The sequence below is a fragment of the Barbus barbus genome, assembly GCF_936440315.1.
Source record: "Barbus barbus genome assembly, chromosome: 12".
In the NCBI taxonomy this organism is placed as follows: domain Eukaryota; kingdom Metazoa; phylum Chordata; class Actinopteri; order Cypriniformes; family Cyprinidae; genus Barbus; species Barbus barbus.
In genome coordinates this window covers 29,657,278-29,675,972 of record NC_136740.1, presented here as the reverse complement: position 1 = coordinate 29,675,972, position 18,695 = coordinate 29,657,278, and the positions used below count along the sequence as shown (strand labels likewise).

Below are 18,695 nucleotides of genomic sequence, written 5' to 3'. Positions count from 1 at the left end.
ATTTTTATTTTTTGGAGTTATATTTATTTTTATTTTATTTTTGTATTTTTTATTGGTTTTTGAAAACCGAGAACATCATCAGCAGCTTTTATTAAGGCAAGCCAAACCCTTTTTATTAACATGCTTCATCTTCTTTGTGTCCACCTGTAGCTGAAATGGACAATCTGTCTGATCTTTCTCCACCCGGAACCAACCACCTCAGCTTCAGTCAGCAGCCCATCCCGGGCAGCACGGCCGAGCAGTCCCCGTCCCCGGTGCCCCTGTCCCACAGCAGTCAGGCCCCCGGTCGAGCTCAGCTGCCCGGCCTGCACCCTGGCCTGGTGTCCACCCCCATCAGCCCTCAGCTGGTGAATCAGCAGATCGTCATGGCTCAGATCCTCAACCAGCAGTACGCCGTCAACCGTCTCCTGGCCCAGCAGTCTCTGAGCCAGCAGTACCTCAACCACCCGCCTGTCAACCGCGCGCTCAACAAACCGCTGGACGCGCAGGTGTCCACCAACGCTGAGGTCTCATTGGAGATCTACCAGTGGGTCCGAGACGAGCTGAAGAGGGCGGGAATCTCCCAGGCTGTGTTCGCCCGTGTGGCCTTCAACAGGACGCAGGTACACACATTTGGATTATAATATGTCATATATTTGGAATAAAAGTGTCTTTTGAGATGAAAGATAAACATACTAAATGGGGCGAGGATTATCACAAAATAGCTGCCTGCATAATTTTTGTTTAGTTAGTTTTTAATTTATTTGTTTAGTTATAAAAATTATACCAAACAGTTTGGGTCAGCAAGTTTTCTTTCTATGTTTTTTTTGGCTTGTATGCATAGGAAGCAGTTTAGGGTGTCATAGTGTTCTTACAATACAAAAATTGTTCATGAGGGTTTTGCGGCATCATGCTGATTTGTAAGATATCATCTTTTGGAGAGTCTCGTAATGAACTGCGACAAGCAGAGTAGAAGAAATCCAACCAAAATGGTGGATAAATGGCGTCCGGTTTATAAATGATTTTCATTACAAATCTAGTAAAATGGGTGGCACTGGCACAAATTGAGCTTCCGAATGCACAATATAAGAGACCCAAACTCATAGCACTTGCAGAAATGGAGCATTTACTATGAAAACCACAGATAATGAGCTGCACGCTTGGAAATGAACACAGTGCTGCGCTTTGCTCTGAAACATGTAGCACATATATTTATTTAAAGTGATTTTGATGTTTCGTGCAGCCCAAGCATGTACTGTAGAGTGATCCAGATCCGTGTTTTATATCAGTTAGGATGCTGTCTTTGAAGGCCACTCTCTATGTAGGTGGTGTCCAGTAAGGCAGCTCTCTAGGTTTTGGAACAGAGCCATTAAGAATGTTGTTTTGGTAGATGTCTGTCAAATAATTTTGTTAACGATTATAAATGCTGAATCATATCCCCAGCTCCGCCCCAGCCCCATACATCAGCTGTGACATGTTCGTGTGATGCTTGCCACTACACGCTCTGTACATCATTAAAATTCAACCATGCCTTGCTAATATAGTGACAACAGAACACTCACGGTTAGATGCTTTATCTGCTTTTGTTTTGTGATCAACACAAAGCACCCAATCGTCCAGTAAATGCCAGGACAAAGAGCGAGTGAGCACTTTTATCACAGATATTGCATCTCATCCATCAATCAGAAACTTCCTTGCAGGAGTAACTGATCACCGACTCACGTCTTTGGGTTCGCACACCCATGGCTTTGACCTTGTTTTTCGTCACTGCACGCAATCTGTTGTCAGCGTTGAGCAGGGACAGGACACTTATTAGCGGGGTGAGCTAAGGCAGACATCACTATTATTATTGCTCATTCAAACTATTACATTTTCCAACCAAAAACTCATTTCTCACTGCTTTTCCTGTGTTATTGTGCATGAATGAAACCTCAGAGTGTGCAGATTATTGAGTGAGGTGTGCGCATTTATGGTTTTCGCTCAATTAGAAAGTATTTGAGAATTTATTATAAATTATTTGAAAACTGAAGTTTTTTTTGTTTTTTTTCCTGATACTAGGCAAAATGACCACAGAGTATTGCCTGATCAATATATGAGTCAAATACTATGAGTGGAAATCATCAGCAATAATCTATCAGTACCTGGTTAATATTATGATGCTTTTAATGCTTATTTATTTTGTAGTAATTAAAATTGTTATACATTTAGGGTCAGATCTTTTTTTTTTTTTTTGAAAGAAGTCACTAATACTCACTAAGACTGCATTTATTTAAATAAAAATACAATAAAAAAGTCATATTGTAAAATTATTACAATTTAAGATAACTGTTTTCTATTTGAGCATTTATTCTTTCGATCAAAGCCGAGTTTATTTGATATAGACATTTTTTTGTAACAGTGTAAACACCTTTTACTGTTACTTTTGAACAATGTAATGCACCCTTGCAAAATAAAATTATTAATTTCTTAAAAAAAAAATCGTACTGGCCCCAAACTACAATTACAACTCAGTTTGAGTTTGGATTTTTGTCAAATAAATCGAGTGTCACTGTACATTTTCCTCAAAATATTATTGCGCAAACTAGGGTTATTATTGTTACCTAAAACCAAAACCCTAAGAACAGTTCATTACTTTGAGGAAAAAAAAAAAATATTATTTATAGAAAATTATTTTATTTCAGCTAGTTGCCAAGGCAACGTTTCTCATTTTCATTTCATTTAAGTTAAAATACTAAAATAACTAAGACTAAAGCTAAAAACTAAAACATAAATGTTGTACAGGCATTTTTTTGAAAGAAAAACTTATGAAAAAAAGACAAAAAACAAAAACACAATTACAAAAAAAAATTAAATTGTAAAATGAAAACAAAAGTATGAAAAAAAAAAAAACAATTATATATATATATATATATATATATATATATATATATATATATATATATATATATATATATATATATATATATATAAATGTTAAATTATAATAGTTTATCAGTGATATTAAAATGAAAAAAGTTTTGGCAGTGATCATATCTGTACCATATTGTGAAGTAAGATATCACAATAATCTGTTCCTCAATACATGAAATCAATACCCAGCAAAGTACAATACAAAGCACCCAAACACCCCAGCAAACACTGGGAAAGTTGTCAGACAGACTCAGCATTGTGGGTTTATTTCACTAGTTGTTATTAGTACAGTTCTGCCTTGACAACTGTCTGCCATCATCAGGTGAGACAAAGAGAGACGTACCTGGCCGTGTGCCAGCGGCGGGGGGTGGGCGCTGGCTCGGCCGCAGCACGCATGAGCGACTGTTGCTGGAGACAGCGGGAAGATAATGTCTCGCGACGTTCTGCATAAAACCCCTGTTTGGCAGGATGTGACTTTGATGTTGTGTTAGAGCAATAGGAATCTATAGGAATCCGAGGCCACATCACGTCAGGCGTGTTTGCACAAATAGGCATTTAGTTGCGCTGGGAAGAATCTGCAACATGCATTTTTTTTTGTTTGTTTCCACAGATCCCTTAAATATTTATTGTACATTCTTCCCCACACGTGAATGATGGCTGCCTGTGATGGCATGCCGTGGCGTCTCAGAGTCAAAAAGTTTGTGGGTTTGGTGGCTCATTTTTAGACTTTATTTTGCGTCAACCTTGATGGTGTTTGATAGTATTTGACTGAAAGTGTAACTGACTAATCCTAGCTTAGCAACGGTTGCATCTACCAGATTTTCAGACTAGCTTTTTCTCTTTTCTAATGTACACTACTGATCAAATATTTGGGTTTGTAATATTTTTTTAAGTGATTTCAAAAATCTCAAAAATACTATTAGTTTAAACCAAGTGTTTTTTATATTTTAAAATGTAATTTATTCATGTGATTTAAAGCTGAATTGTCTGCATTATTCCTCCAGTCTTAAAATATGCTGATTTTCTGCTAACATTTTTTTTTTAATTTTATAAGTCTTTTACTGACACTTTTGATCAGTTTAATGTATCCTTGCTGAATAATGAAATAATATTATTTTCTTTTAAGTATTAAAACTTATAAGTATTCAAAGAGTATTATTAAAAGTATCAAGTATTAGAAAACATGAGTGTGTTGTATTAACATTAGGAACATTCAATTTTCCTTTTTTCAGTGACTTTAAGAAGCGTTTCTGATTCTGATTTGCAATCTTTGTAGTTTTAATGACATTACGGTATCATTTAACTTGTTTGTAAAGAAAGGCTTTGTAATTTTATAATAGCACTGCATGAGCATGTTTGACAGAAAAGCACTTTTAACAGAAATATTCAGTTCATTCCTATGGGATATTTATTCAGGTGGGCGGAGCTTATCGACGGGTCAATTGCTTTGTCGCGGCTGGAGTGGAGAGAATGTTTTAATTGTTGCACTTGTACTGATTGCTCTTTGCTAAGAGGACGATGCATGTATTTCTGTGTCTCTCCCAGGGTCTTCTGTCTGAGATTCTTAGAAAAGAGGAAGACCCCAAGACAGCGTCTCAGTCGCTCCTGGTCAACCTGCGAGCGATGCAGAACTTCCTGCAGTTACCGGAAGCGGAGCGCGATCGCATCTACCAGGACGAGAGGGAGCGCAGCTTGACCGCGGCCTCTGCTATGGGCCCCGCGCCCCTCATCAGCACCCCTCCCATACGCCCTGTCCAGGTAACACGCTCACAATCACACTCAAATGAGTGCTGAAAGATCAACTTTTTTGTACTTTGTAGAGTAAAATGTGTGCTGTAGGGTTGCAACCCTTGATACAAGCCAAAAAAAAACAGCTGCTTGTCCTGTTTTCCAGTTAAAATATCTATGCATCCTTAAAATGAGATCAGTTTATTTGGATAAATGTTACTTATCAGAGACAGAGAAAATAAATAATGAATTAGGTTCATTTTTCTTACTCCATTTGCAAATGTTTTTTCTTGTTTTATGCATAAGTCTAACAGATTTAAATAGGTTCTCTGTCTTGTTTATCTATAATTTTATTCAAATGAACCAGACTGTATCTTGAGTTAGATTAATTTTTCTTACTCTGTTTGAATGTTTGTTTTATGCTTAAATCTTAAATAAGTCTCAAAACTAATAAAAAATGACAAATTACAAAATTGCTAAAACTTTAACAAAAAATGTAATCTTAAATTATGAAAATAAAGTCTAAATGGCAGATGTTTTATTTAACAGATTTAAATGGATTCTCTGTCTTATATTTTTATAAAACAAAAAGTGTATAAATAAACAAAATGACAATCTACAACATTAACTCAAATTAAAACAGAACATATAAAAATAAAGTCTGATTTAAAAAATGTAATTTTTTCACAGTAAGACCACAAACATGCATTAACAAAGTAAATGGGGTCATGTTGAATTTAATATTCTCACTTATGTAAATGTGGGTGGAATTGAACACTCAGACTCAGTTTCAGCACAAATATTCAGCATGCTCTCACTCACTAACATAATGAGTGATTAGCCAAGGTATGTTTTTCATCAGAGTATTTGCTTTGCGCACACTGGAATTTAATGCATAAATTCCTGAAGACCCCCAGCAACTGCAGGAAAAATGACAATGGAAGACTGGGGAAACCTGTTTGGTAAAGGCCATTGTTTTTGCAGTTGTGTTTGGTGTGGCCAGTGGCCCAGAAATGATGCACTGTGGCTTTAAATGACGGTGCATTATAGTAATGTGTCGGTCAGGAGCTCACACATGATGGTTTATACAAACACACAACCACAAGGACACCATTACAACCCCACAACTAGAACTGTGTTTACAAATCATGACTGACAGGTACAGATGCATTGATACACAAGTAAACAATGCATTTTCCAATGCAAGACACTACTGGCAAGACCATTTTATTTCTGTTTTCAGGCACTAGTCAATTTTGAGATTTGTTTATTTGTCTATTTTGCTTGTGTGACATGACGACTTTAAGCCTAGTGAAAAAGAAAACATCCAAAATATACATTTTAAATGTTTATTACATTTTAATCTATTTGTGGCTGTAAATTTTAATGACAGTACATGTCTATAAAGGCTTCACTTCATTATATTCCTATTTATATTTCTTGGCATAAAATGTACACACATAAAATTGTATGCCTAGAAACATGGTGAAAATATATTTTTGTCAATATTTTTTTGGCTGACTTATGAAGTGATAAAATTAAATATCCAAAATCCCCTCTGCATAAATCTTTAACTCTGTCACCTTTAATGTCAACAAATCTACAAATCTTCATCTAATGTTCAGATTTCTGTTCTGTAATCTCATGTAAACTAATGCATATTTAATTATATAATGCCGCTTTTGTATATTTAAATGTTACATTTCAGAAAACTTGTAATACAAGTTTAATTTGTCCTGTCAATGGCTTGTTATTAATAGTAGTGTTAGCAGCAGCTTGAAAGATTAAATTTATGCATTGTAAATGTTATGCATTTGGCAGGTGCTCTTATTCAAATAAATGCACCACCCTTATTATTAAAATTCTCTACAGTTATTAGTGATTACCAATGCAAACGTGTCGGAACATCAATGCATCTGTACTTTGAGGAAACGTTTAGTGCAGGAAAGATCTCAGGAAGTGTTTCTTTCACTCCAAACTCTTCAAGCAGGGCCGGAAAGGTATGCAGAGCCTCCTTCAAACGCAGTTGAGTGTGTCTTAGTGGATCGGACACAAAGCCTTCCTGTGTGTGATGGACTGAGGAGGCTCTTTTATACAGGAGAAAAACTCCCTCACACACACAGAATGTGTAAAGACTGAAATGTCATCAGTGTTCACTCAAGTGTGCACGCATTTGTGTGTGTGTGTGTGTGCAAACCAGATGCTGCTTTCCTGTTCAGATCCCGTTATCAGATGGATCTGTAACCTGATTATTCAGCAACTGCGCCTAATTCGTCAGTCTCGTACAGAGCTCGGCAAAAGTCCCCATTATCTGATGATATTTGTTTAAATTGGTGAAATTTTGAATCAAAGGGCATATCGATGCACTGCTTGACACACATAATGGCAGTGTTCCAAAACATAGTGTACTTCCTTGCTGCATAGGCAGCATACTAACTGAAATGGAGCCTCATTAGTAACTGCTTGGGAACATTCTACTTCAGCAAAAATATACTAAAATATACTAATATACTACTAATAAGCATAAAAATGTTTAGCAGAAACAAATATTGGGTTATTTTAATTGATTTTATTGAATTTTATTCAACTTTTCAGTATTTAATAAATGATATAATATTATAAATATTAGTAGAAATACTTTTTGAACTTGATGCATTTATGTTTGGATTAACTTTGTTGAACATGCCATAACGGTGGATAGGTAAACGAAGATAACGTTTTGGCTGTCATTTGGCTTTTTTGCATAAAAATGTGTGCGATAAAGCAGGCCCAGGTAGAGGGAAGTGTTTGGATGCATGGCAGCTTGATGCTGACAGATATGAGTGAGATGTTCACAGGATTTTCTGCTGTAAATCAGCAGGGTGGCATGTCTTGCAGTGCTGCAAGGCTTTTATGACGCCCATAAAAACAGATGTGAAGGTATGTTTCCCACATAAGTTAATGGATCGTCAGACAGTGTGTGCAAGTTTTCGCACGCTCATCCCTTTATAATTAGATATGGTCACAAAATAACTCAGCCTAGACACTGATGCTTCACATGTAAATGACTGCTGTAGGTGCCGCTGACAGCCACTTCAACAGTTCTGCAGTGCAGTTTGGACCACCTTCATGTTTAAAAAAAAAAAGTTATAGCCATGTTTGCAAGTCGTTTTGCTGCAGAAATCAGTGCTGCTATGATAGAAATCGAATCATGTGTTACTAGAGTATTCTGATCAGATTTGATGGTGTTATTTTAACAGGTTGTTTTACATATGTGTGTGTGTGTGTGTGTTCACAGCCCAGAAGAGAGGAGTGTAATAATGTGAGACCAGAAGACTGGAATCCCAGAATTCCAGTGGGCATCTCTCCTGTGAGTGCACATATGGTACATTGTTTATGCAAAAGTTATGCATGGTTTTGTCCTTGATTATAAACCTATGCACACATATATATTATTTAAAAATTAGCTAAAATAAATGACAATGCATAATAATAATAATTGTTCATATTTTTATATTATTTATTAAAAATGATAGTTGTTGTTGTTTTATTATCATTTCATATATATTGTTTAATATATGTTTTTGAAAGAAGTATCTTCTGCTCATCAAGGCTGCATTTTATGTGATTTCAAATACATATTAAAAATAACTTTTATATTTTAATATATTTTCTGATGTAACACATTTCTGTGATCAAAGCTGAATTTTCAGCATCATTACTCCGGTCTTCAGAGTCACATGATCCTTCAGAAATCATTCTAATATGCTGATTTGCTGCTCAAGAAACATTTCTTTTTATTATTTCTTATCAATGTTAAAAACAGTTGTGCTGCTTCATATTTTTATGGTAACTGCAATAAACATTTTTGGGGGATTCTTTGAATCATTGAAGCGTTTATTTGAAATGGGAATCTTTTGTAACTTAATAAAGGTCTTTACTTTCACTTTTGATCATTTTAATGCATCCTTGTTGAAAAAAACGTATTATTTCTTTCATTTATTCATAAATGAATACATTTATCTTACTGCCTCCAAACTTCTGAACAATGGTATATGAAATTAAAAAAAATATTATAAAATATATTGTTTTTTTATTATTATTATTATTATTATTTTATATAGTTTGTATTTATTTATTTATTTGATAAAAAGCATATTGCCTAAACTTCTTTTCTTCCTCTGCTCAGGTGAAGCCCAGCCCTCTGACCTCGGAGTGGAACGGGAAATCAGAGAACTGCGTGTTAAACATCAACTCCTCCATCTACGACGAGATCCAGCAGGAGATGAAGAGGGCCAAAGTGTCCCAGGCCATGTTCGCCAAGGTCGCCGCGTCAAAGAGCCAGGTACACCTCGCCCCCGCGCTCCGACTTCGACTTTCACTAGCCTGTCACGCTCAAAGCACTCGTCCGGTTGGCAAAACATTGTCAAACATTTCTGTGTACAGTCTAGAGAAAGCTCAGATAGCGAGATAAAAGTGTAAAAGGAGAGCTTTGTTAAGCCTCGCAGGTAGCGCAGCGCCGTAATGACTTGCGCCGCTTTATTGTGGGTTTGTGAACAGCAGACAGTGTTGCAACATAAAACAAATGTGTTCATATAATTCAGCTGTGCAACGACCACACCGTTATCTCACATAGCGAACAGCCTTCTGCTGAATACAGGCCTCTGTGAGAGACATTACCGTCTGTTTTAGCCTATTAAAACTAATTAAAGAAACGCAAGGCGAGCCCCATTATTAAAGGTTTCACATATCTATGTGCACACTTAAAGATTTTCACAATTACATCTGATGGGGGGGGGGGGGGGGCGCGAATAAAAGCCCTAAATTATCTAGAAATATCAGCAGGTTTTTACTGATTGCATTGATTACGGTGCCAGATACTTTTGTTTCACCAAATTACAGTTTGATGCACAAACCACTGTTTTTGTCGAAGGGAGTTCAAAGCTGAGAAGGGTGGAGGAGAGAAAAGACAAACCCCGGGCATTTATTCGCATAAGATTCTTGTTTAAAATGACGGTTTGAGAGAAAAGAGCCCCCTCTCTGCCTCTCTCTGCAGCCCTGCCTGAGCCTGTGTGCTCCATTCATGGCTGGTGTGAATGTGAATTTGAGCAGCAGATAAGAACTGTGCTAATTACGCAGCTGAAAAAGGGGCCTGGGAGAGCACTTATCTCCGGCTCCATCTCGTAATGTGCGCTCCCCGGGCAGCTGGTACCCCCTCCTTCCCGTTCCCAGCCCCCTCCGCGGGGCCCACGGGAGCCGCCGGCTGAATGTCCGGCCGGTGCCGAGCGCCTGGCGGAGCTGGTGCCGACGCTGAGCGATCGTAGTTACGAAACGGCCGCTGCGGTGTCGTAATTAGCGGTGGGGAAACTCTTTTCCGATTGAGGCGTGACGATTGAAGAATCGTAGGGGGAAGTCGACTGGTATCGGCCATGATTACTGTACGTTTTCACTGTGATCGGTCAGTTTGGTCACAATTTGGGTGCTTATAATGAAGAATAGTGATCTGAAAATACACATTTAGTCATTTTACAAGGCCACAGGCCAAAGCTACATTTCTGATTGTCATCAATGTTGAAAATCATTGTGCTGCTTCATATTTTTGTGGAAACCATAATCCAATCTTTTAATTGTTTGATGAATAGAAATTTCGAAAGAACAGCATTTATTTGAAATAGAAACTTTTGTAACATTATAAATTTCTTTACTGTCACTTTTGATAAATTGAATGCATCCTTGTTGAATTAATTTCTTGTAAAAAAAAAAATTTATTGTACTGACTTTTGAATGATAGTGCATGAAAAAAAAAAAAAAAAAAAAAAAAAAAAAAAAAAATATATATATATATATATATATATATATATATATATATATATATATATATATATATATATATATATATATATATATATATATATATATGATGATAATAATAACTAACACTAAATTCTTAATTTAATAAAAAATTCTACCATTTATAACTGGCCAAAGCAATATACGAATGATGTTCTTAACACTTGTCTTTTTAGAATTTAAAATGCAAAGAAAAAAATTATGAAATGCATTCTAATTGAAGTGCAATTTATGATTTCTGTACCAAGATAGATGACAAACTGGGTAACACTTTACAGTAAGTTCCTGTTAGTTAATGCATTAACTAAAACTCAAAGTTTTACCACAACCTGCCAAAATATATGTTTGGCTTAATTTGAAGAAATTATGACAGAAATGTATTGTACTGTAGAATGCACTTCTAAAAGTATTAACAACAATAATATAGTTATTAAAACATTATTTGTTGAGGAACATCACACAATCAAAGAAAATCATAATTTTATTTGATTTACATTTTTTAAAGATTAATTAAAATTGTTAAAGTTTTATGCATTGATATGATTATCACCATTTTAGTTTTATTTGAATTTGTATTAAAACTGAAAACATAATTTCATAATTTAATTTGATTACATTTTAAAATATCAGTTAAATTGTTAAAGTTTTATGCACTCACATAATTACCACAGTTTTAAATAACACATTTGTTCTAAATAAAATAAAACATTTAAACTGAAAACACTAAGAATTTGGGGAAAATAAAAACAGATTTCATCATTTCATTTGATAGATCATAATTGCATTTGGTTTACATTTTAAAAGACAATATAATATAATATAAAAATAAAACAAACAAACAAAACTGAATTTGGGAAAAAATAAATAAAACCAGCCTTTATGTTAGCTAAGGTCCATTAAATAATATTAACAGATGCAACTTTTGATTTTAAGATTAATAACTAGTTCAACTACAGTTAACTAATATTAGCAAATGGGCTCTTATTGTAAAATGTAGCTACAAACTGTGTTTGTGTCTGTCCCTCTCGCCCCCTGCCTGGCTGAAGGACCTCGGGGTCCTGGACGGTGTGTGGTGGGAGGCGTTTTGCCGTATGGTTATCTTCCGTGGCGTGTCGGATTAATTGGCGCGTCCATCAGTGCAGGAATCCTCGTCTGTAGCGGAGGTAGACTGCAGCAGCACACACTAGGCTCCAGGCTCGTCCCAGCTCTGCCCTCCACAAGAGCCATGGAGATGGGAGGCGCAGCACTCGTCCCCTGGGCTTTCAAAGCCGTAAACAGTAGTTTGAGGGGGTTAAAGAGAACCGTCGCATGTGTGTGAGCGTGTGTACCTGTTTACTCATGTGGCCGCGTGTACGGCTGTGGTCTAAATGAGTGTGTGTGTGTGTGCTGTTTATTGGGGGATGGGCACTGGATCGGAGCCATGCCGTCCCCCTCTCTGGGCACAGATCCATACAGGATGTGAGAGCCAGGCTTTATCTATTTGGTGGCACTTTCATATTCCGAGTAGCATTTCAATTAATTTCTCCTGCTGCACCACAGAAAAACCACAGTTTGTGCAGCTTGTAAACTAAAAAAGAAACATATAAACTGTTTATTTGTACGCTCTCATTGGCGTCCAGTGCAGAGTTTGTGAAATCGTCACATTTTGGAGGTTCCTAGTGGTGAATATCCTTCCTTCCCTCCTTCGGTGCAGGATATTTTTGCCTGTCCAATTGTAGGTTTTATTTGAAGTATCATTCATATGGCACAATTTATAAACCCAAGTTTAAGGTCAACATGAAGTGCTGTTCACAACTGATTTTCTTACATAATCTAGTGATTGTTTTTTAAGGAGTTAATTTTATTTTGCTTACCAAGGCTGCATTCCTTTGCCCAAAAATACAGTAAAAACAGTAATATTGTGAAATATTATTACAAGTTAAAATAGCTGTTTTCTATGTGAATATGTTTTAAAATATAATTTATTTCTGTGATCAAAGCTGTATTTTCAGCATTACTCCAGTCTTCAGTGTCACATGATCCTTCAGAAATCATTCTAATATGCTATTTTGCTGCTCAAGAAACATTTCTTCCTATTATTATTATTATTATTATCAGTGTTGAAATCAGCTTAATATTTTTGTTGAAACCACAGTATATTTCTTTCAGGATTTTTTGATGAATAGAAATATCTTACTGACTCCAAACTTTGGAATATTAGTGTATATCAAGTAATATGTTGATTTAATCATCATTCGATAATTTTTAATTCTAATCATATATTAGAATAAAAAATAATTATATATAATTGTTATAAAAATGATTACCTTTATGATTAAATCATGTTTAATCAAATTTAATCATAAATTTAGACATTTCAGAATAGAACCAGGGATATGAGAGCAGTAAAAAAAAAAAAAAAAGGATGACATAGAGAACGTTTATAGTTTTGAACGTTTATAGTGTTACAGTTTAATTTAAAGATTTAAAATGCGTACAAATATTTAACAAATATTTTGGAATTACATGCACTGATGAATCATTCACAATAATACCAGGAACACGTAATATTATGTAAAAAGGTTCAGTTTTGATTTCATGTTGAGTAGATTTAGATGTTTGTTAAATTCCCTAATTTTGAATATGAGCAATAGTGAAAGTGACGTATGACAGAGCAAACACCACTAATACAGACATGACAGCGCTAAACTGGCATTCACAGAGCTCTGCTGGAGATGAGAGAATAGAGAGAAGAAGGGCATTATGGGAGTTGTGCTGACACCCTCTGATGGTGAATACAATCATGGCCCCTGTTGTCAGATGACAAGCCCTTTAGAACCCAAAGCCATTCCCTCAGAGTGACCTGTCTCCCTCTCTCTGTGTGTCTGTATGTCTCTCTCTCGCTCCTGGAAGAGGCTGTGGTAATTAGCAGGGCTCTAATGAGACAGAATGTCAGTGATCTGCCGCAGTACAGGGGGGCAGGCGATAGGCCGGTGTGTGTATGAAGGGGGGTAGAGGAGGCTGTGCCATCTGTCACTGAGCGCCTGGCTCGCTGCTCTCTAGGGGGGAACAGTGGGTCGGCAAAAAGTGAGAGAGAGAGCTATTAAAATGTGCAGGATAGACTGTGTGTATCAATACAAAATTGCAATTGTAATTTCAACTGGTGGTTAACCGATATGACCCAATTGACCCTTCGCAAAAACCTGCCCTCCTTAGTTACTGTTGCTATGTCCGACAAACAATGCCGCTCTCACACTACACATCATTTTCTCACGCAGTGAAAAATATACAGTATTGTGGAGCAAAGAGGAAACTTACAATCTATGTCCATCTATGCATTACCGCCAACGTGTGCATTCTCGTTCAAACTCATCAAACGTATCAGGACTCGATATAAGGACTGTCCGAAGACACAAGGCGAGCATAAAAGATGCTCGGGATTGTTGGCGGACAAGTTTTCTGCACACACATCTGAAGTGCACGCACACAGACAGCCGCGTCTACACCGCGCGAGTACTAAATTGAGCTCTCTTCCGCTTTTTGTGCGTGGATGAATAAATACAGACAAAATGCACGCTTTGGCGAATATCCTAGTAAACACAGTCGGCTGGGCATATGTCTTAACGTAAACAGTTGAGAAATAAAACGCATGTGTATCAGTAGGCTATATTAAATCCGTGCTTTCGTTCTTAAAGTGAAAGCAAACTAATAATAAATCTAATGCTGTCAAAGAAAAAAAAAGTGCTCACTGCTCCTGACTAAATAACCTTTGTAACATCAAAAATGATTAATCTAGATTTAATTTATACAGTGAAGACTATGTAATTATTTTACATTTGATTATTACATTTCTGTAGCGTACCTGAAAAATTATTTTAGACAGCTGAAAACCCTGAAAAGCACTGTTTATTGAACTTGTGTCTTTGTTCTATGGTATTTATTTTCTGCTATTTCTTGTAATTTGGTTATCTGTAGAAAATATGTTTTGCACTGAGCCCTAGTAGCAGCCAGAATTGTTTTTCCAATTGTTTATTTTCTTTATTATTTAAGAAAAAAGTGTATAGGCCTATTTTTTTTTGTTGTGAATGTCCCAATTGAGGTATGTGAAAATATTATGTATTTTGGTTGCATTTGTGAGTTAATAAAAATGTAGATGGTTGTTTAAAATAGGTAGGCCTATATAATATCATAATATCACAAATATTCGATCGATATACTCCTGAATCAAATCGTAATCGTTTCATATAATTTTTTGAGGTATCGGCAAATATCGTATCGCTGGGTATGAGAATCGATATCGAATCGTATCGTGAGGAACCATTCGATTTACACCCCTATCAAGCGGCATGTGAACCGATCGTCTTTTCATGTTTACTTAAAGCACAAAATAAACATCAGAACGTATTTTATTTCAGCCACAGTAAGACATCAATACACAATTTTTTTTAAAGTTAAATCCACCGAAATTAATCTACTCTCCCGTCTGATTTGTTTACTGGACAAGATGGCGGATTTGGCATTATGATTGGTCAGATTGCCTGTCAATCAAGCTCTTTGCGAATGGTCAATTGTATCAGTTCCGCAGCCTTGCCACCATATAAACCCAGCATTCATTAAATATTCTAATCATAACATTTGTTTTTGTTTTTTTCAAATATTTGAGGAATTTTTTTTTTTTTGTTGCATTTTTTTCAATTTTAAAATGTTTGTTTATTTAGTTGTTTATTTATTTTTATTAATTTTCATCCATTTCCCAGTTTTTTTTTTTTTATTGTTGTTTTTAACGGAAGCTACATTCGTTCAAACATTTAGACTATTAATTAACCACTATTCATCAACCTGGCCTATCAATCGGCCCAAAGATCTTGATATTATTCACACTAGCTAATAGCTATGGCCACTTTTCATTGATTTCTGATTTAAAATGTAGTGTAAAATAAGTGGTCTTTTAATTTTTATGTCGCTTATTTATATTATATTGTATTTTGCATTGTATCGTCATCGGCTAACCTGCGGTCTGAACAACAGCGTCAGACTTTCTCTTCCAGGAAAACAAACCAGCAATATTGATGACATCGCCTTGCACTCAGGGTGTCGTGCAGATTTTTGTCTAGTAAAATTGAGACGGAGTCCTTCCCTCCCGCTGATAACACATGCGTCTGACTAGCAAGTAGGCTGTGATGTAAACGACAGTCTATTGGCTATTCATTTCTTCAGCTCTGTTTGAGCTATTCCTGTGGGTGGGGCCTAAATCACATTTATTTGGCCTGTATTTCTAGGGAAGGTCTAGACGTATCGTCTGCAACCGCGCGTCTGCATTTACTTTCATTAACCCAAAGCCAGATGCAAATGAAATTACGCTCCTATATGGAAGTTCGGTCCTCCCTCTTCCTGTTCCGAAGGCCCCTATAATTTCACAGAGAATATATATTTTTCATTATCGTGCTTCATTTTGAAGAGTTGTTTGTTTACGGTTATGAATTTGCTGCCTCCCAGGGGCGTGTGCGAGGCAGATGGGAGCGGCGGGCCTGTGAGAGCGGAAATAGGGCCATGACTGTTTATTAATTGATTTATTTATTTATCTGGCTGCCTGGTTATTAGGTTGCCTGGGAAACAGCTGCAGTTCCCCTGTATTATTAAAGACACAATATTCGTGAACCAGAGACCCAGATGTCTGGGAAATTAATTCCGCGTATGATTTATCGCAGCACGTGCCTCCAAACGAAGCTTTTTCCTTGTCGTTTAAAGCGGTCGTTGACCGTCTTCTGGTTCTCCGGCTTGTTCTCCATCTGTCTGCTCTCTCTCTCTCGCTCTCTCTCTCGCTCTCTCTCTCGCTCTCTCTCTCTCTCTCTCTCTCTCTCTCTCTCTCTCTCTCTCTCTTTCTCTCTCTCTTTCTCTCTCCTCAGCACGTAAGGTAGTGTTAGAGGTGGCCCTGTTTCTCGTGCTCTCCTCTGTCAGACCACACAGGGCTTGTTCTGAGGCCCATTCTCGCTAATCTGATCAGGCAGGCAAATACGCCGGGAAAAGCGGCTTTAATGATCCCCCTAATTACCTCAAGTCAATACCAACTGTATTATTAGACTCCGGGAAAATATTCCATTAGGGTCCCCCCCGTGGGACTCCCCGCACGTAGCGATGTCACGCGCCGCGCGCCCCCATGCTTGTAATTAATTTTATTTACACACGCAGGAATGCACAAGGTCGCACCTGCAGCCCGGAGCCGCCTCGCCCGGCCCCCGACTTGCCCGCTTAATCAGATCTGTCATAATTACCATTCTGCATGCTTCTGACACACGCTGCGAAATATTTCAATTTAACTGCAGCCAATGGCTGTGGCAGACACCGCTCTGCTCGCCGCTCGCCCACGGCGTACGGAGGCAGGTCGGACCTGCTCTGCGCTTTCCCTTCTTTGCTTTCTTCTGGTTTTCTGCAACTTTTTGGACATTGGTGACCTGATAAATTGGTCCATATCTGTCCATTTGTTCTATTATTAACCAATGCTCTTGCAAGCTTGGTTTCTTTTACTCAACCTCACATCGTTATGCATGACTTTCGTGCAAGCGTGCAAAACAAAAGGTGCATTTTTGAAGGACATACAGGCCCTTCTTTTGTATATATTGGAAAAAGTAAAAAAATACGGTGAAATTGTTGTTTATATATATATATATATATATATATATATATATGTATGTGTGTGTGTGTGTGTGTGTGTGTGTATATATTAAAGATATTTATAGATATAATTGCATAATAAATATTGTATTCATTGTTTTATATATTTACTTCCAAAACGACACTCTGACCCTGCGCAATAAAACAATTCATCAAACATCATCAAACACTTCAAAAGCCTCTGTCATAGAAGTTAACAACTTAATTTTTTTTTTGCCGTTTTAAAGCAAACTTGTTCATTAAGAGTGCTGTTGGAGCTGACATGTACAATTTGCAGGTTTTATGCAGTTTTAATCTATAATTCAATAAGATCAGTTCAAGTTTATTTGTATAGCGCTTTTTACGATACAAATCGTTGCAAAGCAGCTCTACAGGAAATTAAGTTTCCACAATATATTTATATATTGCAGAACCTTAATATATTTAACTTATGGCAAAATTTGGTAATTCTGTATGTTGTCTGAGCGTTGGCATCCTCTGAGGTCCTCTGAGGGGTTGGCATTATCTTTTCTCAGGTGTTCGGTCATCTCAGATCATTTAAGGGTTGGATCCAGACTGAAGCTTCTGTAATTCCTAGTAGATGTTAATCCCGTGGCAGAAACAGAGAAACAAATAGAGACATAATTAGCGTAGCTGCTGTTCCATCTAAGCAAAAATGATTTGTTTAGCCCAAGCTAAAGAATAATAATAATGTACATTTGATCAGCTATAACTGCAGTACAAGATTATAAGATGCATTATGTGAATGCTTGGCTAAAGAGATGTGTCTTTAATCTAGATTTAAACAGATAGAGTGTGTCTGAACCCCGAACGTTATCAGGAAGGCTATTCCAGAGTTTGGGAGCCAAATGTGAAAAAGCTCTACCTCCTTTAGTGGACTTTGCTATCCTAGGTACTACCAAAAGTCCAGAGTTTTGCGACCTTAGGGAGCGGGTTGGATTGTAGCGTGGGAGAAGACAAGTTAGGTACGCAGGAGCTAAACCATTTAGGGCCTTATAGGCAAGTAATAATATTTTGTAAATGATACGGAACTTAATAGGTAGCCAGTGCAGAGACTGTAAAATTGGGGTAATATGATCATATTTTCTTGACCTGGTAAGAACTCTAGCCGCTGCATTTTGGACTATCTGTAGCTTGTTTATTGAAGATGCAGGACAACCAGCTAGCAGTGCATTACAATAGTCCAGTCTAGAGGTCATGAATGCATGAACTAGCTTTTCTGCATCAGAAACAGGTAGCATGTTTCGAAGCTTGGCAATGTTTCTAAGATAGAAGAATGCTGTTTTTGTAACATGGGAAATATGATTTTCAAAGGACAAGTTGCTGTCTAATATAACACCCAGATTTTTTACTTTAGATGACGTAACAGTGCATCCGTCTAGTTGCAAATTGTAATCCAAGAGATTCTGTGTACTGTTTTTTGGTCCAATAAGTAATATCTCTGTCTTATCTGAATTTAATAGGAGGAAATTATTGGTCATCCAATCTTTTAAATTTTTTACACAATCTATCAGCTTAGATAGTTTAGAAGTTTCATCTGGTCTTGTTGAGATATATAGTTGAGTATCATCAGCATAACAATGAAAACTAATCCCGTA

General features: G+C 36.8%; 1 protein-coding gene across 3 annotated transcripts in view; it reads left to right on the top strand.

The window, feature by feature from the left end:
* The window catches only part of LOC306877789 (DNA-binding protein SATB1-like), a 60,296-nt gene that overhangs the window by 28,703 nt on the left and 12,898 nt on the right, over positions 1-18,695 (top strand). For all 3 annotated transcript variants that reach the window (XM_079429763.1, XM_079429764.1, XM_079429765.1), the window contains exons 8-11: positions 151-602; positions 4,435-4,647; positions 7,895-7,966; positions 8,786-8,941. In XM_079429763.1, the coding sequence (XP_079285889.1) occupies positions 151-602; positions 4,435-4,647; positions 7,895-7,966; positions 8,786-8,941 (893 nt within the window). The remainder of the gene's footprint in view (positions 1-150; positions 603-4,434; positions 4,648-7,894; positions 7,967-8,785; positions 8,942-18,695) is intronic.